The sequence below is a fragment of the Muscardinus avellanarius genome, assembly GCF_963383645.1.
Source record: "Muscardinus avellanarius genome assembly, chromosome: 22".
Classification (NCBI taxonomy): Eukaryota; Metazoa; Chordata; class Mammalia; order Rodentia; family Gliridae; genus Muscardinus; species Muscardinus avellanarius.
This window is the reverse complement of record NC_137808.1, coordinates 4,679,262-4,706,744: the sequence shown is the minus strand read 5'-3', so window position 1 is coordinate 4,706,744 and position 27,483 is coordinate 4,679,262. Positions and strand designations below refer to the sequence as shown.

The 27,483-nt window shown below is 41.5% G+C and overlaps 1 protein-coding gene across 2 annotated transcripts in view; it reads right to left on the bottom strand.

The window, feature by feature from the left end:
- Positions 1 to 27,483, bottom strand: part of GRM7 (glutamate metabotropic receptor 7) — a gene marked incomplete at both ends in the record, with an annotated part of 645,729 nt that overhangs the window by 97,996 nt on the left and 520,250 nt on the right. For both annotated transcript variants that reach the window (XM_080718117.1, XM_080718116.1), the window contains one exon: positions 3,315 to 4,250. In XM_080718117.1, coding sequence (XP_080574243.1) covers positions 3,315 to 4,250 — 936 coding nt within the window. The remainder of the gene's footprint in view (positions 1 to 3,314; positions 4,251 to 27,483) is intronic.

Here is a 27,483-nt window from a genome sequence, read left to right as displayed (position 1 = left end):
GATTATCATGGGTGTGATCAAAATGAGTTCAATTTTCTGAAGTTGTAAACAGTTATTACTGAACTCACTGCCTAATCCTTTCTTGCTTTCATGATGGAATTCTTCCATTTAAAACACTTAAAAACTGTTAAATCTAAACAAAAATGGAAAACGTGATTCTGTGGGTCTAGCTTGGCAGGAACACCCTTTGCTGTGGTCTCTTTGTTTCTCTTGGCAGTTTGTCCCTTTCCACCATTTAAACGCCATGGTCTCATGTACACAGAGTGGTATTTTAAAATTGATCGCTCATGTTTTTCTAGCCATATGCCTATCATTAGGGTGTGTGTGTGTGTGTGTGTGTGTGTGTGTGTATGTGTGTGTACTTTCAGATAATAATTCACTGTTCCTGTTCTGCAATTCAGCGTCTCTAACTGTACCCATGAACCACATCTAAAACATCATAACCCATCAAACATCCACAATGAAATGTGTATTTTCTCAAACTTGGGGATAAAAAGCACGTGGCTTTGGACATAGCGTATTTTTCCCCCAAAACTCCAGTTCCACCATTGCCATGTCTACCAGAACAACTGAAACTGCTGAATGTAATTCTTGCAAGCCTTTTGTCATTTTTAGCTTTTTAGGTGAATAGGTTATATGCATGACCTTACTGAAAAAACCCATAAACATGACTAGAAATGAAATGATAAAAATATACTGTCAAAGACACTATGACAAGATGCTTCTATAAAACTACTGTAAGTATCAAGCACACTTACACTCAACTTTTATATTCCCCAAGGATAAATATATAGGATGCAATTCATGTCTTGTCTTTAACCTGCTCATGGAGGCCTTTCTTACTTCTCTTTCTCTTTATTTCTTCCTTTCTTTTCTTTCTTTCTCTTTTTGTAGTACTGGGTATTGAAACCAGGAACATTTTACTTCTGAGCTACATTCCCAGCCCTTTTTATTTTGAAACAAGGTCTTGCTAGGTTGCGGAGAATTCCACCAAGTCGCTGAGGCTGGTATTACATTTGTAATCCTCCTCTTTTTTCTGGTGTACTGGGATTACAGATGTGCCCCACCAAGCTCAACTTATTTTCTGTTGTAATAATCAAACAGTTATTTCCATAGGCTTTGATAATGCCACTACACCCAATAAAAATGCACTGGTTATCAACTGACCAGCATACTTTGTTCTTCTCTCTACTGTATTTCACTGCTCTAACCCATATTTTACTATTCCCTTGGCCAAGGCGTAGATAGAGCAAATAAAATGAAATTTGAGTTGGTGTCACAGACGATAAACATGCATTAAGAACTTGGAACATACTGTGGGAAGTGCACCATGCTCGTGGACCACATATTTTAAAGAGTATGTGGTCTCTAAGACATTTTATGACTAAGACCATAATCTGGAACCATTTACTTTCCTAGGTTTTAGAATTCTATGTGTTTTCACAAAATATTCACTTAGGAAAAAGTATAGTCCTAACATATAGCTTCTGAATCATACAATTTAAGTAAAAGATTATCTTCTCAGCTGGCAAACCCGCTTAATGCTATTAATCCTTTCTACAGAGGAGGAATAAAGAAAGATTAGATTCAAGTTATACCAGGAAGTAGATGGTGTATTTTTACACATTTCGGCTTGAATTATTATTTTTTTTTCCATTTTAGAGTCTTTTTAAGAGATTTGTCCAAAGCAATATGGAATGAGCCTCAACAACCCAGTGTCCTACCAGGAAATCAATCTTTACTCTAGGCCGCAGTTCTGGCCTCAGTCGTACCAATGTGTCAGAGCTGCTTAAACCCACTGACAGACTCCACATATCATAAGGACCAGTATGTTTGGTTTGTCCAAACTGCACAAACACAAACGTATAGCCAGCTGGGATAGCATAGAACTCTGCGTGTATAAGCCATGTTTAGAATCATGATATCGGGGTACCTACTCGGCACACGTGGCAGAGCCTGTAGCTAAACTCTGTCCACTGCATTAAAAATCAACACATTAGGGTCCAAGCCTGTAATCCCAGTACTTGAGAGGCTGAGACAGGAGGCGTGCAGGTTTGAGGACAGCCTCAGAAACTTATTGAGGCTCTCAGCAACCCAGCAAGACCCTGTTTCAAAAAGGGGGGGCTGAGGATGCAGGTCAGAGAAAGAATGCTCATGGAATTAATCCTTATCCCCCACCAACACACACAAAGCCTGGCATGGTGGCATACCTCTATAATTCCAGTGTCCGCGTAGCTGAGAAAGGAGGATCACAGGCAGCATGGCAAAACTTTTAGCAATCTAGCCAGACCCTGTTTCAAAACAAAATTTTTCTAAAGAAAGGACTGAGGCACGTAGCTCACAGGTAGAATGTTCCCAGGTTCAAGCCCTAGTACCACATAGTCAAACAAACAATAGAATGGGGTAGGGATGTGATGTAGCTCAGAGGTAGAATGTCCTGAGTTCCATCCCCAGCATCATATGCACATATGTTAGTATATGGGAGGCCTGTGAATTGACCACATCTTGTATCCACGTATTATAGCCCCCTAACTTTGAAAACTGTGAACTTTCACAATTAGATGGTTTCCTGCCTCTCGGCTGGCCTCACTATACGCTAACAGTGGTTATTGTACACACAGCTGTAGGGAGCCTGGGGTGGAATAAGCAGACCTTTGCTCTATTCGCCCATCTGGCTATACTTCCCGCATGCACGACGGGCACATACTAGCACATCAGATAGCTTTCATGCTAGATATAAGTCAAGTCGGTAGAAACGGCCTAGATCACCACTGAGAAAAAAGGAGCATCTCTGGGGATAGCTAAGAGTGCCCATGATACATACCCAATGAGAAACACATATTGTGGCCACCTTCTCTCCCAAAGACATATTTGTATAGGGCAATGGGGTAGACAGTGAACGGATAGGAAAGTTTAATTTACATAGGTTAGATCGACTCATATAGGATCCTCTTATTACACTATTTTTTCCAAAGATAAGGATATTTTAAAATATTTTCGTTAGGGCATTGCAGTCACGCATCTTTACGGGGTATAAGATGGTGGAGGCATACACACACATATCACCCAGTTCTACAGTAAAGGAAATTAATTCCAAAAGATTACCTGCAGGCAGTCCCACGTGGGCCAAGCATAGCATGGTTCACTGTGAGTTTGGCTCTTCTGCGGTGTGTATGTCTCGTAGTCCAGTCTTTTCCTGCTTTTTGGACACCATCTTGCATAGCTAAGCTCGCTTCCTCTACACAAACCAAGGTGGCTTCAACGCTGACAAAGACATTTTGGCAACGCGCGGCGCAAGGGGAATTTTCGCTTACCTTTTCTGCCGACTGGGCGGTGCCGAAGAATATCGGAATGAAGGCGAGCCACACGATACACGTGGTGTACATTGTGAAACCGATGGGTTTGGCCTCGTTGAAGTTCTCTGGGACGCCCCGAGTCTTGATGGCATACACAGTACAAGTGACCATGAGCAGAATGCTGTACCCCAAGGAACAAATGATTTGGAGGTCCGTGATGTCGCATTTGAGCACACCCCTGGCCTGCTCGGGGTTCATGGTCTTGTGCTCATCATAGTCTACGATGATGTTGGGGGGATCGACGCCAAACCAGATGAAAACCCCCAGGAGCTGGACCGATATCAAGCTGGACGTAATGGCCAGCTGCGACGTTGGGCTTATGAGTCTGGGGGCTGTCACTGATTTCTTGCCCTGCTCAAATATGCGATAAATCCGATTGGTTTTGGTCAAAAGGGCCGCGTAGCTGATGCACATCCCCAAACCCAAGAAAACGCGCCGGAAGGAACACACGGCCACGTCGGGCTTGGCTATCATCAGGAAGGTGATGATGTAGCAGAGGAAAATCCCGGTCAGCAGCACGTAGCTGAGCTCCCGCCCGGACGCCCGGACAATGGGCGTGTCATTGTAGCGGATGAACGTGGCCATGACAAAGATGGTGGCGATGATCCCCAGCATGGCCAGGAAGACGGGGATCACGGCCCACGGAGAATGCCACTCCAGCTTGATGACGGGGATGTTCTGGCAGCCCGTCCGGTTTTCATTGGGCCGCTGGTCGTAGGGGCAATGTTGGCAAGTCAGCTCATCAAACTGGTACTGGTAACCATCACAGGGCTCGCAGGTCCAGCAGCACGGGGTCCCCTTCTGGGTCTTCTTCCTCTGGCCCGGCTTGCAGGGCAGCGTGCACACTGAAGACGGAATCTCCCGGACTCCCTTTCCCCATTGCATGTCTTCAATCTGCAGCAAAAGAATGATAGTAAATGGACAGGTTACTCAGGAGAAAAAGAAGGCCCGTAACAAGCAGTAGTAACGGCAGCTAACGTCTGAGCCTGGCTGAGCTTATGGAGCTTACCCCGTAGTAAGAGATACTGCCATGCTTCCATCCCCTGCCTGTGCCTCCGGCATCCTCAACATTAACCACCGCAGCATCTATTCCAAACATACTCCATAATAAGAATGCCTTGAGAATATAATAAAAAATACAGCTAGGCGCGCTGACGCATGCGTGTCATCCCAGCATTCCGGAGGCTGAGACGGAAGGATCACAGTTCACGGACAGCCCCAGCTACTTAGTGAGGCCTTTGTCAACCCAATGAAAGCCTGTTTCAAAATAAATAAGAAATAAGGTTGAGGGTGTAACCTGGAGGCAGAATGCCCCTGGGTTCCGTCCCCAGTACCATAAATAAATAAATAAATAAATAAACAAACATACAAATTTTATGTTTGTATCTCTGACCTCCCCAAAAAGAATATCCTAAAAAAGAACTTTGGGAAGTACATTTTTATTTTTTGAATTAGAAATTAAATCCAGGGGCCTCTGAGCTACACCTTCCAGCCTCCCCCGCCCCCTACCAACAAGGGCTGGAGGAACTACATTTTTAACCACTGCCCCTAGGATTTCCGGAGAACAGATAAATTGAGAAACAGTGGCATGTATTCTACTGCCTTCCTCTGGACAGTAAGCGTAAACGCCTTAAGTCAAATGGAAAACACAACAAGAACAGTGTAAAAAAGTATTCATCTGCCAGGCGTGGTGGCGCACGCTTGTCATCCCCGCGCTTGGGAGGCAGAGACAGGAGGACCGCGCAGGTTTGAAGCCAGCCCCGTGCGCTGGCTTAGGAGACCCTGTTTCCAAATAAAAATGTAAAAATAAGTCTGGGAGTGTAGCCCGGAGGTAAAAGGGCTTCCAGGAACCCCAGTACCACCAAAAAAAAAAAAAAAAAAAAGAAAAAAAAAGTATTCATCTCCCTTCTTCGGTGTTTTCATAAGCAATTATCTTTAAGTCATCGTTGATAACATCTCAGGGCTGGCTACCCTTTTAAAAATTCAATAGCCGTTATTGATATTTTATGTGAGAAATTTTGAAACATGGCAGATTTATCTTATTACATATCAGAGAGGGGCAATAAGGGCCATCACTGAAGGCTTTAGCTGCACTGGGCTGTATGCTGGAGCTCAGGTAGCATTTGATAAGAAAATAACATGGTCCAGAAATCTTTCAGGACTGGCTATCCACCTATCGGAAGATAAAAATTTACACAAAATCAGTAATCCTAGAGGAGAAATTGCTTAATTAGAATGATGATTTCTGGAGGAGTATTCACGGTCATCAGTGTTCTGAGAAGTAACAGCATTAGACACAAAGCAAAATGTATTACTGGGCTGAAATCGCATTGTTGTGAGCTTCCGTCTTCTTGGCAGCACAGCACCTGCTCATCCTCTTTATTTTTTTATCAGGTCCTCAGATTTTTTTTTTTTCCTGTGTGTTATCTGTGGGGTTGAAGTTACCCAGAACTCTCTGGTTGCATACCTGCCCAGCGCTGGGCAATTTTTGTATGGTAGTAGTTCTCAAATGCATTAAAACTACTTGGAAAACTTTGTTAAAACAGTTTACTGATGCCGGGTGTGGTGGCGCATGCTTGTAATCCCCGCACTTGGGAGGCAGAGACAGGAGGATCGCACTGGTTCGGAGCCAGCCGCGCTGGTTTAAGAGACCCTGTTTCCAAATCAAAATATAAAAATAGGTCTGGGAGTGTAACCTGGACGTAGAAGGGCTTCCAGGAACCCCAGTACCAAAAAACAAACAAACAAACAAACAGTTTACTGAACCTTGCTCCCGACTTGCTCTTTGCCCACTACTGATACATTCCAACCTTCTAGATACAGAGATTGGATCAAGGGTGAGATCACTGGGTTTCTGGACGTAGAATGTCCTTTCCTGACTTTTAACTGAGATGGCATGGAATTAAAGCCTTTGCCTGTGTGAGACTTGCAGTCTTTTGGACATAAAGTGGCTGGTGCTTGCCGCTTTATTTTCTTATTTTTAATTTTTTGGGAAAAAATTGTCAGAGAAAGGAAATATTTTGGAGGAGAGCAGAGCTGAGCCTGCTTGAATTCCTGGATATAGCTGTCTATACCTGAAGCAGGATTGCTCTAGAATATGCCATTATATAAGCCAATAAATTTTCTTAAACACTATGATTCTCATTTCTGTTCTTAATGGCCCAGATTCCTGAGAAATGTCTGCCCTAAAGAGTCTCAATATTCACATCCACAGATCAGGAAATTATTTTATAGAATACATTTTAATTAATGGGTATGACTGATTTTTCCCCATACCCAATTTATTGAATTCTTTAATACAAATGAGACCAAAATAGGAAGTTACTAGAAATTCTAGATTTTTAATGCATTATTTTAAGGAATAGGGGAAAGAAAATAATTTATGACTCCTTGGGATTTCAGTGCTCTGTTCATGCAGGAAGAAACATCAATACTTGGATGTGAGCTACATTCAAAATTACAATAAAAAACAGCTAGTTTTAACTGTGTATATGGCTTAGGTATTAAAGTTTTTAACATATCCTAATATTCTGATGGTTGAATTAAAGCCAGAGCCCCAACAATCTTCAAATGACTTGTGTGAACTCATTTTCCTGAGCACAAAACCCACATCAGCCCTAATAAATCTAACTACATATAAAACATAATCCTTCCTTTCTCAACATCATCATTTTAGAGGCAGCAAGTCACTGGCAGCCATCCCAAAGCTATAAAATGAAGGAAGTAACTTGTAACTAGAGAGGAAAATATACGCATTAACTTCACAAATGTCAAATTTCAAGAAGTGGGAACATTTTATAAAAGGGCTATTATTAATACAAATGTTTTCAAATGTCAAATTAAAAGGCCCCACTCATGGTTACTAGGAAAGATTAACAAGCAAAACCAGAAAATACATTTCATTAGCTAATTTGAGGTTCCATATATGATTATATTAGATCAATGGGACTCATGCAAATATAAAAACAAATCATTATATGTAATATTTTGCAGCCAATTTCAAACACTGCCAGCTCACTATTTTTTTCCTCTCTTAGAATAAAACAAAATGCTTGGCAATGCTCAAGCTACTCGTTTTCTCAACCTTTCCTAATATGTACAAGAGCTGTAACCATACACCTCACATTGACTGATGACTTAATTCATTTTCAATTTTCATTTACAGTAGATTTTCAACTCGGTTTAATTGTTTCTATGAAATCAACCAAGTTGCCTCTTGTTCCAGAGTCTCATTTGCTCGCTTTGGCAACAAAATCTTTATTGAGAATATCATCTTTGTCCTGTGAAGGCAGCAAATGACCTTTCAAAGTTCCATTGAGTAAGAGGTTGGTGAAAGTAGTCACGTGATTTTTCTGTCTATATTCACCCACCTGACTCAGTGCCTTGTTTCATAGAGAAACAAAGAGCCGTGAATGCTCACGGCGAATAGCTGAGGGTGGGTTATCATTTGGGTCCATAAAAAAAGCAAATATAATGTCAAAATACTTTCCTTAAAAGCTGTTAGGAATGCAAATTTCAAGTTTCCTCTGAACTCAGTTTTCTGTAAAGCCAAATGTAACACACAGAAAGAACAGGGTATAGGTTGGCATGTTGACCTTCTTAATTAGACAATCCAGACTAAAGTTCCCAAATGAAGATGTAATTTTCTCACATGTAACCAAAATTTATAGTTATATGGTACCTGATTTTCTCAGTAGCTAGCTCATGGAGAAGACTTGTTTATATCCTATTGTTTCCTAAGAGAACAGATTGACTTCTAGACCTATCAATCACACGTGGTGGGTGGATTGTGTCAACGTGAAGATCAGTGGTTTAGCAAAGAGCTACCCAAAACAAATATAAAAATAAAAAACAAAAGTAAATCTGTTGTGGAATCCTAGCAAAGTGTTTTGCATTCTTTATAAAAGAGACCCAAAGAAGGACTATGATAGAACACTTGCCTAGCCTGTGTGAGGAGGAAGAAGAAGAGATGGAGAAGGAGGAGGAGAAGGAGGATGATGACGAAAAGGAGGAGGGAGGAGGGGAAGAGGGTGGAGGAGGAGGAATGTGGAAGAAGAGAAGGAATGAGGAGGAAGAGGAGGAAGAGAAGGACGAGGAGGAAGAGGGAGAGGAAGAGGAGGAGGAAGAGGAGGAGGAAGAAGAAGAGGAGAGTAAGAGGAGAGAGGGGGAGTAAGAGAAGGAGAGAGGAGGAGTAAGAAGAGAAGGGAGAGGAGGAGGAGGAAGAGAGGAACTAAATATGCTAGCTTCAGCTTTTAAATTTTTACGTGAAAATATGATGGTGAGAGCTACAGCAGCCAATTTGCAACCATGTAGAGACAGTCTAAGAAAGTTCATATCCTAAAGATTGGGGGCGTGGAATTAAAAATTTGTCTTTGGCTGGGCGTGGTGGCGCACCCTTGTAATCCCCAGGCTTGGGAGGCGGAGACAGGAAGATCGCGCACGTATGAAGCCAGCCGCGCTGGCTTAAGAGACCCTGTTTCCAAATAAAAAAGTATAAAATAGGTCTGGGAGTGTAGCCCGGAGAAGGGTTTCCAGGAACACCAGTACCACCAAAAAAAAAAAAAGTATTTGCAGCTATAATTCTGTCACCAAATGGACATAGGTAACACTCTGTTCTGGGCTTTTGAACACAAAATGATAAAACTTTCCACAGTGGCTAAAAATTTCTTCAAAGGAAATTTACTAATTGCAACCAAACAGTCTAACAAGTTCTTCTGGATTCCGCATTTGGTACATGCGCACCTCCTAGCACTGTTAGACAATCTTCTAGTAATTCAAATTTTTGCATAGATAGCAGGCAACTAAAGGGAAAAACTTGAGTCTAGAATCTCACATTTCAGAAACACTTATCTTTGACTCCTGAAAAGGCTCAGAAAAGTGGGTGCTGGAAGATGGGAAGTGAGCGGAGCCTCAGCTTTGACTTCACTATTTTTGGCTCAGAAAGAAACAGCGAAAAAGTACCTGTCAGCTAAAATTCCACTAGCATGCATGTTACGGGAAAAACTGTGATCTAGCTGGTCTAGTTCTAGCAGAGAACAAGCCATTCCAAAGTCAGTGTGCAGACCTTACAATCACTCGGATTTTAAACTAAAACCAGATTAGTCACGGTCATGCTGCCAAACACAAAAATCCACAAGAGAAAAAGAATTTCTATAAACACTTTTCCATGCATCCATTTTTAACTAGAAGAGATCTGTTCCTTTTCTCACCCAGATACTTTCAATCTACAAGAAAATTTTGTCACTCCAAGGGCTTATTTCCTGGTGAAACTCCACATGCCTATTCCCAAAGCTTACTCTACAGACCCAGCTGACTGGTGCTTGATTTGCATAATGCTCTAAAATAGGATCTTTATTTATTAGAAAAACGGTGTTTTTATTAAAATTCCATTTATTCATTAAAATGCACATGCACTATCTGTTTTATGGAGGGAAAAGCTTTTAGCTAAAATGCATAGCAATGGAGAATTTTTTCGTATTAGTGAAGAATCAGTTTGGGTTCTGATGAGCAATGGTAAAAGTTAAAGGGATAAAAGGGGAATTCACACGGAATTCCACAGTACCACAATGTCCTTTTTAACTCAGCTTCTGTTTTTTTTTTTTTTTTTTTTTTTGTATTACTGGGGGTTCCTGGGAACCCTTCTACCTCTGGGCTACATTCCCAGACACCTATTTTTTATATTTTTATTTGGAAACAGGGTCTCTTAAGCCAGCGAGCCTGGCTTCTAACCGGCGCAATCCTCCTGTCTCCGCCTCCCAAGCACAAGGATTACAAGCGTGAGCCACCACGCCTGGCATTTTCTTTATTTTTTATGGTACTGGGGATGGACCCGGGGTCTTGGGCATGCCAGGAAAGTGAAGTTCAACTAAACTACACTCCTAGCCCTCGACCTCTCAAACTTTATTTTCTAAATTTTGGCCCAGGTGTCTGACTGGAAAGACTATTTTAGGACTTGTATTTCACAATAAAAACATTTGGGTTCTAGTCATTCAAAATTGATAATTATAGCAATCATCACTTTTTAAATGGACTCTAAGAAGAGAATGCTGTACATGGTATTATGAGGACAATTTTTTTACCCACCAGGGGCACCGGGTCCTGCGGGAGGGATGTAACATTTCCTCTCTGCTGAGCCCCAGGGGTATGAGATATGGAAGACTTGGTATGAGTGAAACTCTGCTCTGAATCGAGCCAAGACATCCATCTTGGCTTGTCCATTTGAATCACTGAGGGTCTTCTCAAATCCCACACTCAGTCCAATTAAATCACAATCTGGGGTTGCAGAATGCACACTGGCATGTTTTAAATTTTCCCAGGTGATTTTCAGGATGTAGGCAAATTTGGAACCACTACAGTAAGCTTCCCCCAAGGGCTAGGGTAGAGAAGAAAACCTTTGTGCTGTTTAGTGAACTTGGTGACTACAGAAGTACATCCGTGGCTTCCCATTTTAGACCTTGCGATGTACTGTTTCTCACTGAAAGTCAGAATGGGCTGCCAAAATACCTATTTATACTCTATCGTGATTTAGTGAGGCTATAAATTTGCACAGTCAGGAAGATCTCTGGACTTCAGTTCCCTATCATCATTGGTCAGATGACTTAAATGCCTTTAGAGGCTAGGCAGACCTCGATCTCCACTGGTCCTCAACTGTTCTTTGAACACACTTTTTCCTTTGGTAAACTTAGGTACAGTCCAAAGAAAAAGAAAATGGGAAGTCATTTTTCTCTCTGTTTGAAGGCTAGTTTATTCACCTTCACACATCAAGACCAAAGGCCAAAAGATACTGATACATCTAAGTTTTCTGAGCTTGATGTCACAAACACTAAAGAAGATGGCGTCTTTCAGCAAGGTGCCTGAGACACAGAAGCCACTCTAATGGTTGTTACTTTTATTAGAACCTCCAGGGCTCTTCCGGTCAGCCCGATCCTATGCAAATCAATCTCAAGATGGACAGCCCCAGTGCCTTTATCACTGGAGCTCAGATTCTTCCAACAAAATATCACTACAGCAAAGGTCAGAGTGACATTTCAGAGTCTACGAATCTAAAACTCAGTAAATCATCATCTTCCCTTTTCCTAGATCTTACCACGCAGCATTCAATCTGCCTTGCCACACCTGGAGTAGTTACTAACGTAAGTGCTGGAACTGGGTGGATGTACGTTTGCATCCTAATTGAGTGACCCCGGGGTAATTATTTTATCTCTCCATAACTCACTTTCAATCTAGAAAACGGAAAGAGTGATGATTACCTCCTAGATTTATTGAGGAGATAAATGTATAGAGTACATTGCCCAACACAAAGTCAAGAGGTAATGTCTACTGAAAATTATCAGGATAACTTAGCCATCTCTGACCACTCCTCATTACACCTTATTGCAAATAACCACTGAAAAGTTAGCCCCGCCTTTCTCCCATAAACCCCTTTCCTCTTTATCTCCAATGATGCTTATCTACTGAAATTACCAATATTGCATCCTCTTAACTACTCTATAATTATAGGCCTGGTTTTCCCCTTTGTTTCCTATTTTTTATCTTCATAGAAATTACCATCTGAAATTAAATATTTGGGTATTTGCTATTTACTTCTTTCCGAGGGGTACAGGAGATTGAACCCCAGTTCCTCTGAGCTACATCTCTAACCCTTTTTATTTACTTTTACCATAAAAAAGGGTCTCGATAACTTTCAAAGAGTCTTGTTAAGTCGCTGAGACTGGCTTTGAACCTGCAATCCTCCTGATAAGACATCCCTGGTCATTTAAAAATTTTATAATGCAACAGGGTTTTGCTAAGTTGCTGACAGTTTTCCTAAATTATTGAGGGTCTTGCTAAGCTGCTGAAGCTGACCTCAAGCCTGGGATCCTCCTGTCTCAGCCTCTCAAGCACTGAGAGTATGAGGCTGTATGCCACAACGTTTGACCTGGTTATTTACATCTTTGTTCATCTTCCTCCCCTTGAATGTAAGCCCCTGAGGGCAGAGACCTTATTCATGTTATGGTGGTGTCCCTCCTGCGTCTAAGAATAGCGGTTCTTAATGGCGATGTATCTGAGATTGCTGGAGTACCTGCTTGTAAGGCAAGCATAAATTCTACTGCTTCCTGGATTAAAGACTTGAATGAATCTCCACTGCCCACCTGCATTGGCGTGAGCCTTGCATTTCAGTATCACAGTCACTCCAAAGCAGACCCCGGATCCTCCATACCACAGGCCCTCACGACTCTTCTAGAAGAGGATATCACTTGAGCTACCCGTGCAAGAAAGAAGTCTCTGTTTCTATTTTTTTTAATTTTCATTTATCTTTTAATGGTTATTCTCCCTTCTGTCTCTTCTGCAACTAGCTTCAATGTCCCAAATCCTCCCTGATGTCTCCGAGCTAGAAGTGGCCTCTCCCTTGTTTGAAACCTCTTTTCATTTTATCTGCAATTCCCTCCTTCTTCCTTTTTTGGGACCACTATCTGCCTCTTTCTAATCTCCTAGAGAGCCAAAAAGGTGATGTGGAAGCTGGGGCAAATTGTATCACAGAAAAGAACTTTTAGGATTAGTATATAAAAGCGTAAATCCTTAGGTGAAATAAAAAACCTGCTTTTATGCCCTTGAACATTGCTTTATTTGTTTGAGCTTTCCAAATCTGACTTTAAATATGACAAACTTATACAAGCAAGAACAATACAAGTCCTCATAGCACTGATACTGAATCTTCTTTTCTCAGCAACTCTGCCATTAGTCTTGGGTTTTCACACCCAAGACAACTTGCAAATTGCTTCTCACCCACTCACCTGGGGTGACTCAGGGTTCTGCGTCAGGTAAGGAGAAGAATGCTAATCACTCACTTTCTCATCCGACACAAAGCAGAGCTTTCGATTTTTCTCTATTTTATTCCCTCACTCCTTTCTATGTTTCTAAATCTCTGAGTCTCTGGCTTTTTTTTTTTTTAAACCAGAGCATAGACACTGTTTTATACAATTATTTAGGGGAGTTATCTCACATGTAATGGTGATGAATACCCATCCTGCAGCAGAATCTTTCTTAAAAAAGGAAACACCCTGTGCAATGCAGATCCATCCAGGGATCCGTGATGCACATTAGCTTTTTAAAGACCTTGAGATGTTTTGTTATTAAGGAAAGACCATGTTTCCTTGGTCTACTCCTGCACTAATTCTTTTGAGGACAGGAAAAAAAATTCTTTTTTTCCCCTTGTAATACCAATGAGTCCCTATTGTTACAGTTAAAGAAGAGATGTTACGGTATGGGGGAACTGTCCCCAGGGACCTTTATTAGACCCCTGGGAATAATTCCCCCACCAAAACACAAAAACACCGCGGGTTCTTGGCCTGAGCTAAGGATAGATATGCAATAGCCCAGACTCTTGCTGAAGATTTAAAGAAGTTTATTAAAAGATAGAAATACAGAAGACAGTTACAGCCTCATGTTACCCAGAAGTAACATGAGGGGGTGCTTCGAACGAAATAATCGAAATACATGCCACCCTCCATCTTGTTTCGTGTAATTCTGACATAGTAAAAGTCCCCGTAAGGTCCCTCCCCTTACTTTCCCGCCAAGGTGTCTCCTTTCATGAAGGTCGAAGGTAGACCCCCTCCTCCCATCCTACCTAGATTATCCAATTATGTAAACCTGTCTTTAGAATGAGGAAGAGGAAGTCCTAGCTCCCCTCACGTATCCACTTGCTAATTACCTTTAGCTAGGTTAATTTACATTGGAATAGTTGCCTGCTTCTTCACAGAAACCAAGTCCTTTTATGGATCTGTCCCTCACCCAATTTCTGAAATACATTAATTAATAATCAGAGCTTTCTCAAATCTTCCTAGGCCATTCCCAATACTGGTACACCTATCTCATGCAAAACTTGGACACTCCAATAATACCATGGAAGGAAGAGAGAGAGAGAGAGAGAGAGAGAGAGAGAGAGAGAGAGAGAGAGAGGAGAGAGAAGAGAAGAGGAGAGGAGAGGAGAGGAGAGAGAGAGAGAGAGAGAGAGAGAGAGAGAGGAGACAGGAGAGAGGAGAGAGGAGAGAGGAGAGAGGAGAGAGGAAAGAAGAGAGAAGAGAAAGAAGAGAAGAGAAGAGAAGGAGAAAGAGAGAGAGAGGGAGAGAAGAGACGGGAAGAAAGAGAGGAGGAGAGAGAGAGAAGAGAAGGGAAGAGAGCAAGGGAGCTCATCTATCAGATTGTCAACTCTCAATACTAGCTGAATCATCTTGGAGGAAGCCAACTAACTTCTATAAGGTTAATTTCCTCACCAGGAACATGGAGATATAAGAGAATCAAATATAATTTCACACATAAGAGTACCTTAAAAACAATGATACTTGACTGTAATTAATATTTTTATTTCTTCTACTGCATTTTATTGTAGATGCAAGGATAAATTAGTATTTCGTGTGTGTTTTAGCCTTTTCTCACGCATTGCTTGCATGCCTGTGTTCACACAGCTTCCAACCATGGCCACACCCCTCTCCCACCCAGCTTAGCAAGACGGAGACAGGTATTTCCTCCACGAGGTCACTTGTCCAGCCAAACTAAAAGTCCACCTGTGCCTTACAGGGAGATGGGTTAGTGCTACCTACAAATGGAGCATGCACCAAAAATACTATTTTTAAAGCATATGCAATCCTATAAAGAATGGGGCCATCAGCTCTGTTTGAACAGATAAAGCCAGAAAACAGCTTAAGTAGTCAAAATTTCAGGCTCAGTTTCTAAAACAGAGAATATAGAAATGGTATATTTGGGTAAAAGGCATTTTGGTGCCTTTGTTCCACATTGAATCAAGTAGCTTCCTGAGGCCACTGAACCCTGTCCCCTGCCTCAAGGGGTTTGGGAGACGGCTACTGGTATGTGTGTGTGTGTGTGTGTGTGTGTGTGTGTGTGCGTGCTGAGGTCCATTTCCATGTGTGCATATAATAGAAATCCAGGGAGACTATTTTGCAACACAGTCTACTATCTCACAAAATCAACGTTCCAATAAGTTAAGAAAGAAGCAGCCTATAAATGTAAGATGTACATTTGCTTATTTCTGCATGGAGAATTGAGGTCAACTTGAGAAACTAAGATGAGGGAAGTGTTTATTTGATTCGCACCATCATGTCAGGACTGCTGGAGGACAGCGCAGATATGTAGGAAAATTGCTTTTTCATTGAGAAAGCTTCATGCAGGGTGACGGGGACTTTGACATCCTAGAAGGACCTTTCATGCCAAACCTTTGAAGAAGACACAAGTGGCCTTTACAATGTCCTTCTACCATCATCTTGTATTCCTCCTGTCTCATAATCCACAGGCCAGTCGCTGAGCAGTTCTGTCCTCTCTGCCCCTTATTAAACAATGAAAATACAGATCCGATAGGCACCTATTTCCCGTGTCTCAAGAGGATATTGGTGTCATGGTAGAAATTTCCATAGACGTGGCACAAATTGCAAGTAATTCAAAACATATTGGTGGCTTAACTGGTCCCCGAGCCTCTTCCTAGAACACTGGAGGGTCTCTGAGAACAAATTCAAATTCTTCGGTGGGACAAGATGAAGAAGGGCACTTGGGAGAGGTGAGTCAATGGAGCAGGTGCAAAAAAAATGTGAAAACATCCAGGTGTGGTTTTGCAAGGCTATAAGATGGGAGGATTGCAGGTTCAAGGCCAGGTTCAGCAACTTAGACACTTAATAACTTAGTGGGCTCTGTCTCAAAAAATAAAATAAAAAATAAGAAGGGTAGGGGGTATAACTCATAAATAGAATACCTTGGTTCAATCCCCAGCACCCCATCCGTCAAAAGAAAAAAAAAAAAAAAAAGGAAGCCTGAAAGTACTAGATTGAGAAGATGGTGATGTGTAAGATCAATAGATTGTGAATTACAGAGCATAAGCAAGGGAATAAAGGGAAGGTCATGTTGGACACTGGCACGGACAGGCAACTGATCATGGAAAATAATTTTTTCATTATTCAGTGTCTTTTTGCATGTGGCATGCATTAGGATACAGTTTTTGGAAAGTTGGATGTGAATGTGATACCTAACCTTAAGGAGCTGAGGGCAGTGTCTTAGTGAACATCCTCTCTGCTATAAGCCAAAAGAACTGACCACACAACCTCAAAGAAAGAAGATTTATCTGTTCAGTTTCTTGGAGATTCTGGGTTCAGTCCATGTGAGGCTGGGGTCTGTGGAACTCAGAGCATGGCGGCGGGAAGCTGAGAGAGGGAGAGGACGCAGGCTCTGGTCCTCACATCATGGAGGCCAGAAGAGAAAGTCAGCAAGCAAGGGGATTCTAAGACACAACACAATCCCTAAAGCCACACCCAGGGACTCACTTCCTCCAGTCACTCTACCTGCCTAGGTCACTACCCAGTGAATCTCCTACCATAGATTTACACCCTGATAAGATTACAACCCTCATTGCTTCATTACATCAACCCCGTGCTCTTCATTCTATATCTGATTATAATAGGCAGAGAAGAAAGCCAACCCATCTGCAGGGGCTATGCTCCAGGAACCCCAGCAGATGCTTGAAACCCTGGGTCCTACTAAGCCCATGTTTTTTCCTGTTCCCTATGATAATACTAAACTAAAAATTTCAGCACAGGAAATGATTTAATAACTCAAAATCAACAATTGAAATCAAAAGAATGTGCCATAATAAAAATGATGTGAATACGTCTTTCTCTTAAAAGCGTCAGGCCGGGCGTGGTGGCACACACTTGTAATTCCCGCGCTTGGGAGGCAGAGACAGGAGGATCACGCAGGTTCGAAGCCAGCCTCGCTGGCTTAAGAGACCCTGTTCCAAATAAAAATATAAAAATAGGTGTCTGTGAGTGTAGTCCGGAGGTAGAGGGTTTTCCCAGCAAACCCAGTACCACCAAAAAAAAAAAAAAAAAAAAAAGGGGTCAGGATAAATATTCAAATTTTCTGGTTGACACTGACTTCAGGTAACTGAAGCTACAGAGAGCAAAGCTGTAGGGAATGAAGAACAGTTATGTAACAAAATAATAAAGCACAACTCGTAGCAGGTGTTAAGCAGAAAATAAACATACCCGTACAAAGAGTGGCATGGAGGCAGATCTTTCAGACAGAAGAGGAGAGAAGTAGAAAAGGTGGTTTTAAAGCTGTGTCCCAGAAGGTGATCACATGAGCAGGGGCAGCAGCAGGGAGAGTGTGAGGCCCGAGCCCAGCAGGGCTTGGTGTGTTCGAATTATGCAGCTTCAAACAAATGGCAGACATATCTGAAAATTATGTTAAGATGCAGGTTCAGATTCAATCAGCCCTGGGTGGGCCCCGGAGTCTGCATTGGCTACCAGGTGCTATTGCCGCTCTGGAGACCAAATTCTAAGAGCACATAAATCACAGGGAGGCTGTGTGGGGCTTAGTGGTGAGGGTAAAAGCATTGTAATGAGAGCAGAGGAAAAAGGCAAGGTTGGGTCACAATGACTCCACATACCATGGGGAAAGTGCATTCAGAGGTACAGTGCATCCCCCTTCATGGCCTGAGGAGGGAGATATGAGAGCATCCCCCCTCCAGTGCAGCCTTATTACAGATAGGACCTTTAAGGAGATAGGAAAGGCTATCTAATAAAGTGTCCTTTATTAGATGAAGAAGAGACACCGGGTTACATGCGTGCAGAGAAAGAGCCAGGTGAGGACAGAGCAAAGAGACGGCCATATTCAGACACACAATAAGCCCCCACTGGTCCTGGCCACTTACTGTCCAGAACTGTGAGTAAATACACCTCTGCTACCGCTACTGCTGCTGAAGTCATTGGTACATGGCTTCCTGCTGGGGTGGATCTAGCAGGGCCGTACGCTGGGGAAGATCACCGAGGTGTGCAAATTGGATTTAACAATCTAATCCTTTCTCTCCAGTCACCTTTGCGGAGGAGATGAGCAAGAATTCTGGGGTGTGACCTCAGGCTTACAGGAGTGGTCCTGTGCTTAGAATATGTAAGAAAGATGGTTGAGGGCTGTGAAGCACAGCCAGGTCCACGTGCCCAATAGAGGGCGCACTGATAGAAAACTGGTCAGGGATGGGACTTAAGCATCAAAATAGTCAAGAATATTCATGAAGCTGCCTGTTTACTTCTTACATGTATCTGGAGACAAGAAACACTGGGTTGAACTAATTATTATTATTTTTTAGTTCCTTGGGATTGAATTTAGGGGCATTCTAAATCTGAGCTACACTCCCAGCTTTATCTATTTTTTTTTTAAAATTTTGAAACAGGGTTATAAAAATATGTTTCTGAGGGTCTCAGTTGCTGAGGCTGGCCTACAACCTTTAATACTCCTGTCTTAGCCCCTCAAGTACTGGAATTACAGGCATGCACCACTACTCTATCCAGATTAAGTGTGTGTGTGTGTGTGTGTGTGTGTGTGTGTGTGTGTGTAGGAGACAGGGGATGGAACTCTGGGGTATTCTATCTGAGATACACCCCAAGCCTATTTTATTTTTATTTTGAAACAGTCTTGTTAGGTTACTGAGAATATCACTCCTTGCTGAAGCCGCCCTCAAACCTGTGACCCTCCTGTCTCAGCCTCCTAAGTACTGAGATTACAGGTGTGTACCACCATGCCTGGCTTAAATTACATTTTTAAAGATGCTTCTGGGGATACTGGAGGAAACTGTAGGAATGCATTTAGAAATACATGCAAATCAAACGACTTGGTTTCTTTGTTTTTCCAGACCCTGATGAGAGATAAATGAAACGGAAAGTTTTCCTTCCCTTCAATCTTTCAAATGCTCATGCTTCAAAATGCCTGCCTGCCTCTTGGATGAGAATCCAAGCAGCTCTTTAAGAGTCAGGCATCTTCTTGGCATCCTGAGCCAAGAAAAAAAAAATCCTGGAAACCCTTCTACCTCCAGGCTACACTTCCAGACCTATTTTATATACTTTTATTTGGAAACAGGGTCTCTTAAGCCAGTGCGGCTGGCTTCGAACCTGAGCGATCCTCCTGTCTCCACCTCTCAAGCACGGGGATTACAAGCGTGCGCCACCACGCCCGGCGAGAATTGCCCATTTGAATGAGAAAAGTAACTGCAAATCTATGTGCATCACTGCAACACACTCACCAACCTGTGTATCTCTATAATAAGTCATTTGTTCAGAGTGCAATTATTTTGTGATGTATGATTAAATCAAATCAGCACCAAAATAATTCCATTAAGGCTAATTGACATCTTTGCATAGCAAAATTCGCCACTTTTCTGGTCATGCTTTTAATAACTAGCTTCTCTGATTTTAATGGCCACGTTTGTGCATGAGTCTTGAGCGCGGCTTTGAAGACTGGTGACGGCCTTACAGACTGCTTTTACACAACAGTTACTATGTCAACAGCTCACAAATTATTCAGCCTTATAGATAGCATGGCAATATTCATAAGACAGCAGCTAAGATTTAACCATTAAAGCCTTGTAATTAGTTTCTTAATCTAGAGCTTGAAAATGATAATGGCTTAATGCCTAGGCTATGTCAATAACATTTAGGAAATCCAGTCTGCTAAAATATATGGCCCCTCAGTTCTTATTTTTCCTAAAAAAAAAAAATTGCTGTCTTCATGTATCACAACATAAAAATTGGAATCCTCAGTCAATGCAGCTGAGATTTCTCTTTTTCAGTACTGGGGATGGAACCCAGGAGCATTCTACCTCCAAACTACACCCCCAGCCCTATTTTTTATTTTGAAACAAACAAACAAACAAAAAAAAAAACAAGTTGCAAAAGGCTTTGCTAGCTGAGGCTGTCCTCAAACCGCAATCCTCCTGTCTCGGCCTCAAAATGCTGGTATTACAAGAATGTACCACCAAGCCCATCTGACAGTTTACTAACTCACCTCTCTGATCTTGGAACCATCCTCAATGGTTATCAATATTACTGTGTTAAGTATCATAATACTTCTTCTTAAATGTATCAAAATGCTTACTGAACAATGAATCCTGGTTTGTAAAAGAGGACTTATTTTCTGCACTTGTCAAAAAGTTCTGTCCACAAGTTAAACAAAAGCACAAATGCTACTCCCAATTCTATTATTAAATCCACAGGACAAGGATGAAATCAGTATGTACCTGGGTCAGAAAAAATAAAGTTTCTGAGCATAATAATAGGCTATTATAATTATCATCACTGCTATCATTTTGCCCTCTTCCCTCCTACCAGGATAAATCTGCTGGACTTGCAAACTTCTCGCACAGCTTAGAGGTAATCCATCCATGCTGCAGGTCTGCCACTCACCTACCTGTTTAGAATTATTTGCCATAATACTAATGAAGAGCTAAATCTGGTGTGGCACACATAATGAGATCTCAGTACCTGGCAGGCTGAGGCCAGAGGATTTCAGGTTCAAAGACAGCCTCAGCAACTTTGCAAGGTTCTCAGCAACCTTGAGAGACTCTGTTTCAAAAATAAAATAAAATAGGACTAGAGGTAGATCCCCCTAGAACCACAAAATAATAGAAATATTAATTATATGTATTTAAACATAGCTAATGAGTTACATCTTGAATACCAGGTCAGCATTTTTGATGACGATACTTCAGACCTAAAACTTGGCTGGAAAGTTCCTTCCAGGAGCACTATATGATTGACTGTCAACACCATGCCAGGTATTAAACATATGTTATTGCTAATCCTCATTAAGAACTATGCAAGCTATTTGGGAGGCTGAGACAGGAGGATCACAGGTTCAAGTCCAGAGCTCAGTAACTTAGAAGACCCCGTTTCTAAGTATAAACAAAAGTGAGGGTGGAGGAGATCGCCAAGAGGCAGACCCCTCCTGGGTTCTGTTCCCAGCACCACAAACAAAAACAACAAAGAGGAAAAAAAGGAAAAAGAAAAGGGAAGAAAAAAAAACTATGCAAAAAAAGAATGTTTCCTGAACTCTTTGAATGAGAAATAGAGGCTCAGGCACTGAGCCCATAATTTTTTTTAACGATTTTGGTGCTTTGCAGGCCACAAAAACAATAGACTTAAAAAAAATGTTCTCAGTTGACACATCTCACATTTCAAGAGGTACAGAGTCATATACCATGAAAAGTCAGCCTCCTTTCCATTCCTGCAAACAACTTCCAAGAGATCAAAGAGTCAGTTTCTTGTGCATGTTTTAACGCAGTTGTGGAAACATCTTTGCTAACTGCGTGCAATGCTTATGCAAATTGTAATGCTACCTCCCCACTCTCCCCAGGAGAGAGAGAGAGAAGCAGAGAACTCTAAGAGGTTTAAGATGTTAATCATTAAATATTGATCCTGCTTACTTCTAAGGATCCCTCTGCCATTGCTCAACTTTATGGCCCTCTGGAGTTGAGCTCAGATAGAAAAAGAGCAGCCTTATTTGGCAAGAGCTGGTGCAAGAGAAGAAAAAGGAGATTTACATATTCATGCCACTGTTCAGAATTACTTTTAATAATACTAATTATAAATTATTATAGGATGGCTAATGAGCTTAAAGTTTCTTTCCTACCATTGCCAAGCATGTTTAATTTCATTCTTGGTTACTGTTTTCATGAGCAAACCAGTGTCTAAAACCTCAAAGCCTAGCATGTCTCTCTCCTTCCCTCTATTTCTTCAATCTGTCCATCACAGGAGCACACATCTGCCCCTTAGCACACCCTTAACCACACTCCCTGACCCCTTCAGACTCTGTCAGCTTGGGGAGGTGTGAGAAATCCCAAACCACTTCTTCCATGTGTCTGGATGTCCATGATAGGATTATTTTTGTTGCTTTTTGTTTTTTGGCACTGGGGATTAAACTAAGAGGCATTCTACCTCCCAGCTCTACTCCCGCTAGCCTTATTTTATTTTTTATTTGGATACAAGGTCTCACTAGGTTGCTGAGAGTGTCATTACTTGCTGAGGTACCCCTCAAACCTGTGGTCTTCTTGTCTCAGCCTCCCAAGTACTAGGATTACAAGTGTGCACCACTACATCCAGCTCCAGTTATAGGATTATAATCAGGTCTTCCTAAGTGATTGCTGACCTTCCCCTAAGGATAAAAATTTCACACTTCCTCTTAAAAATCAAAGTAAACTGGAAATACCCTGGGAATTTTCTGTGGTAGAAACTCTACATCAGGTTTCAGTTACATGTAAACCTACGCCAAACCCATATTTATTTTACCATTAATTATGTACTCTTAGACCTGTCCTTAAATCTTCCAGAATATTTTTTCTGATTCCATAAGGACAACGCTTCTTTTATGAGTTTACAAGAAGGATAGACCAAGATAAAAATTTCAAGCATTCAAAACATAGGCAGCGATGTATACATGGCAATTTCTTTGCTTTTTCTTACTCCCTCAATTTTTAAAAAATCTGGCACATATTGCTATTCTAATTATAATTTTAAGTTGGTATTATTTTTAAAATATATTTGAAGCTGGCATGGTGGCGCATGCTTGTAATCCCTGTGCTTGGGAGGCAGAGACAGGAGGATCGAGCTGGTTCGAAGCCAGTCTTGCTGGCTTAAGAGACCCTGTTTCCAAATAAAAAAAGTATTTAGGTCTGGGTGTGTAGCCCAGAGGTAGAAAGGTTTCCAGGAACCCTAGTACCACCAAATAAATAAATAAATATTATATATATGTATATATGTATATGTATATATATGGTAAAATTAATTCATGATGTCTCTTTCTAGGCCCAGCATAACCTCTATGACTAGCACAAGCGCAGTTTTGAAAATCAGACCATAGTGAGCCTTTCAACATGCTCCGTTCCTATCTTCATATCTAACCCAGTGCCAGATCCTCCAAGTCTATCATAGCAGTCTACATCTTTCATCCTGTACCTGTACCTCTAGAGCCCAAGTTCATTCCTTACACAGCCCTGATTCTTAAGAGTCTTCATTCTACTCCAACCAGCATCTGATTAATTTTATCTCCAGACAGCACCCTTGTAAAAATATAAATCTGACCTAGTTACATCAATTCTATTCTTTTCTGCTTAAAATCCCTTGCATGGCCCATCAGTTGCTGTGAACATGTATGTCAGTATCAATATGATCTGCATTATGTTAGACTATAATGCACCTTATAAACATGGTTTGCATTATGTTAGAGTATAATGCACATTATAAAAATCCCTTCATTGTTTTCTAAGTCAAAATCTGTAATTCTTGATTCTGTGAATAAGGCACCCTTTTTCGCCTCATCCCATAGGCCAAGGTCCTCTTAAGTTTCTTCAAGGTTAGCCTATATCTGAGTCCTCCCACTATATTCTGTTCTTTCTGGTGGACAGCTATTCTTTCTAATGCCCGAGCGAGTTCCTCATCCCTCAGCTCCCAGGACATTTCTGCAAGAACATCATTCTTAATTTCCTAGTCAGGAGAAATTCCTGGGCCAGGGATATTCATGGCAGCACTCGTAGTGAGAATACACTTCCATTTTGAGTGGGAGAGAGCATTAGATTAGCACCTGTCTCTTTGGCAACAGTAAGGCAAGGACAGTGAGCTCACCAGCCGAATTCCACCTCCCCAGCACAATGCCCCGTGACCAGTAGGTATGCTTTAATTACAAATCCAAACAATAGCTATTTGCAATGGGGGGTCATTAAGAGTTTGTCATGTTCCAAGAACACATATGCTGGAGAAATTACAGCCTTTTCAACAAGCAGTGCTGAGAAGTTGGCTATCCATTTGTAGAAAAATAGCAATTAGCTCTTCATCTCCTGCCCTGCACAAGAATCAGCTGAAGACAGGTCAAAGACCTGAAAATTAAACCAGACACTTTGAAATTTCTAGAACAGGGCACAGGTCTAATTTTCTAACATATAGGCAGTGGTAGAGACTTTTCAACTATGAAACTAAGGCTTATGAAATAAAATAGAGACCCCCCCAAAAAAGGAGGGATGCCATCAAATTAAACAGCTTCTGTGCAGTAAAGCATACAACCAAGAGCCTGAAGAAAGAGCCCACAGATTTGGAGAAAATCTTGGCCAGTTGCTTCCCTGATAGAGGACTAATACATAGAATATAGAAAGAACTCAAACTTAATACCCAAACCCCTAAATAACCCAATTGAAAAATGGGCCGTTGAACTGTATGGATACATCTCAAAATAAGAAATACAAATGACCTATAAATATATAAAAATATGTCCAATGTCATTAGCAATGGGAGAACTACTTCCCTGGGTCATGTTCCGGGGCTTCCATGTTGTCTGTGATTTGTTTTATTAGGGCCCACACTCATCCTTTCCCACCTCTAATTCTGGGCTCCCCTCTACTCTGCCCCCCTTGAGCATCCTCTCAGAATCTATAGACATACCTTCCTCTTTTCCAAACTAGCTCTTCACAACAGGATCTCCCTTGACCAAATGATTCCCTTGGTGTCAAGTCTGCTGTGTTTTAAAATAATCAAAGAGCCAGGCGTGGTGGTGCACGCTTGTAATCCCCGTGCTTGGGAGGCAGAGACAGGAGGATCGCACAGGTTCGAAGCCAGCCACGTGCTCTGGCTTAGGAGACCCTGTTTCCAAATAAAATTGTAAAAAAAAAATAGGTCTGGGAGTGTAGCCTGGAGGTAGAAGGGCTTCCAGGAACCCCAGTACCACCAATAAATAAATAAATAAATAAATAAATAAATAAATAATCAAAGGATCTGTTGAACGAGTCTATGTGTCTGTTCTTTACTGCAGCAGCATGTTGTTTTGAATAGTGTGCCTGTATTGGAAAACTGCTTTGGTATTCATGTCCAAAAATGTAAAAAGGCAGTCAGAGCCTGGGTGCTGCATGGGCACTCAGGTAGGAAGGGGTAGCAGCTGTTATACTATAGAGCTCCCTTCTCTCTCTGCCCTTTGTCCCAATATTAACCCAAAATAAGAACGTAAAGGCAATTATGACCTTTAGCCTTATAAGTCTGTAGAGAATTAAAGCCTTTGGCCTTAGAAATACATAGAGGCAGCTGGGCGTGGTGGCGCACGCTTGTAATCCCAGCATTCAGGAGGCTGAGACCTGGAGGATCGCAGTTCGCGGACAGCCTCAGCTACTTAGTGAGGTCCTCTGCAACTCAGTGAGACCCGGTTTCAAAATAAAGAATAAAAAATAGGGCAGGGGGTGTAGCTCGAAGGTAGAATGCCCCTGGCTTTCATCCCCAGACCCGCAAAAATAAATGAAAAAATAAAAAATTAAAAAGAAATAAAAAGAAAAAGAAATACATAGAGGCAATCAGTGTCTGTTTACCTCCTCTTCTTTGTGACCTAGCCCGGGTTTAGGATATGTGAACTCTGTGTTATTTCAAAGCACCCCTTGTTGATGGGCAATGGATACAGCAAAGACAGAAAGAAGATAGATCATTAAGTCCTGTACTTATTAAGTGCGCTGTCCAGAGATCAGGAGGCACCACCTGGCAAATAAGTTACTACCTCACTGCCTCGGCAACATTGACAAGAACATACCAATAAGAGAACTGTATTTAAGGACTGGGGATGGAGGGGGGCAGAGCTCCATTTGGGGGTTCTCCAGTGTGCCTTCTAGGAGTGCTGCTTTTGTTCTCTTTCCTATTTCCCATGGATTTTGTAATAAAGATTTGTTGAAGCTGCAACCAAGCTATCAATTTTCCTTATTCCATTTATCAATTTGAATCGAGGAAAAGAGCCCACGGTGTGTTACAACTATAAAATTGCTACCCTATAGCTTTATAGTATGTGTTCGGATAAGGTAGTTTAATATTCCCTGCTTTGTTCTTTTATTATCTTAAGTGAAATAAGCCAGGTACAGAAAGGCAGGTAATGCATGATCTGATTGTATTGACAGATGAAATATTTTTTAAAAAGTTGATCTCACAGAAGAGTGGAATAGTAGTTACCAGAGACGAGGGAGAATGGGGAAGGGTGATATGGTAAAAGTTTGATGTGAAGCTACTAAAATATATTTAAGCAAGAAGAGTCTGGTGTGATATAATACAGTCATGTGACCACAGATAATGATAATGTACTGCAGGCTTAAGAAAAAAAATACCTGAAAGAAAAGATTTTTAATGTTTTCAGCAAAAAGGAAAGATAAATATTCGAGATGCTTACCTTAATTTGAATATAATGTGTATAGTTATTGCAACATCACCTGAAAACCCAGAGATAGGCAAGCTTTTATCAGTAAAAATTTAGGAAGACTTTTTTTTTTTTTTGGTGGCACTGGGGATGGAACTCTTCTACCTCCGGGACACATTCCCAGACCTATGTTTATATTTTTATTTTTGGAAACAGGGTCTCTTAAGCCAGCAAGGCTGGCTTAGAACCTGTGCAATCCTCCTCTCTCTGCCTCCCAAGCATGGGGATTATAAGCGTGCACTACCATGCCCAACAAGGAAGACAATTTTTAAAGGTAAATTTCTATCAAATCAATGGGTGAAGAAAATGTGGTTTATACATACAATGGAATTTTACACAGCCATATAAAAGAAGAAAATATGTCATATGCAAAAAAAAAATGAATAGAATTCAAGTGAGATCTGCCAGTTTCAAAAAGTCATGTGTCATGGGTTTTCTCTCATATAAGAAAGATAAAACAAAAATAGAAAATGGACTTCAGACACACAAGGCGAGGGACCATTAGAATAGTGGAAGGGACTGGGGAAGGGGGTGGGGAGGAGAAAAAGGAGGGCTGAGGAAGAAAAAAGTACAAATAATGTTCTGTCCATATTCAAGAAGATATTACTATCAATCTCACTGCCATGCACCGTGTACCGGGAGGCAGGAGAAGAAAGCAGGAGGGAGACACACCGAGTGCTGTGTAAGCCTATGTTTTATCATTCTGAACCTCACTATAATGTACAATTACAATGTGCCAAAAAAGGACTCTTAAAAGCCAGAGGAATGACTCTTCTTACAATGGCTTACGGCTAGGGAGGGGTTAGGCTTTCACTTGTGTTTTGAGTCTGGTTATGTTTTATTTGAGGTTCATGGGTAGGAGAACAAAGAGGAAAACCATTTCCTAGGCCAGTGTCTCAATATTTGCCAAGCTCTGTTATACTCTGGGATCATCTGGTGCTCATTAGAGAACTATGGATGCCTGGTGTTCATTTTTCCTCTTCTGGTTTATTTGATAAGGCAAGGGGCTTGGGCACTGGGGCCCTTCGAAGTGACCCTGGAAATTGTCCTGCATACCAAGGCTTAGCAATCACAGCCCTGCCTATTAAAAATTCACTGTGTGTATGGGGTTGTG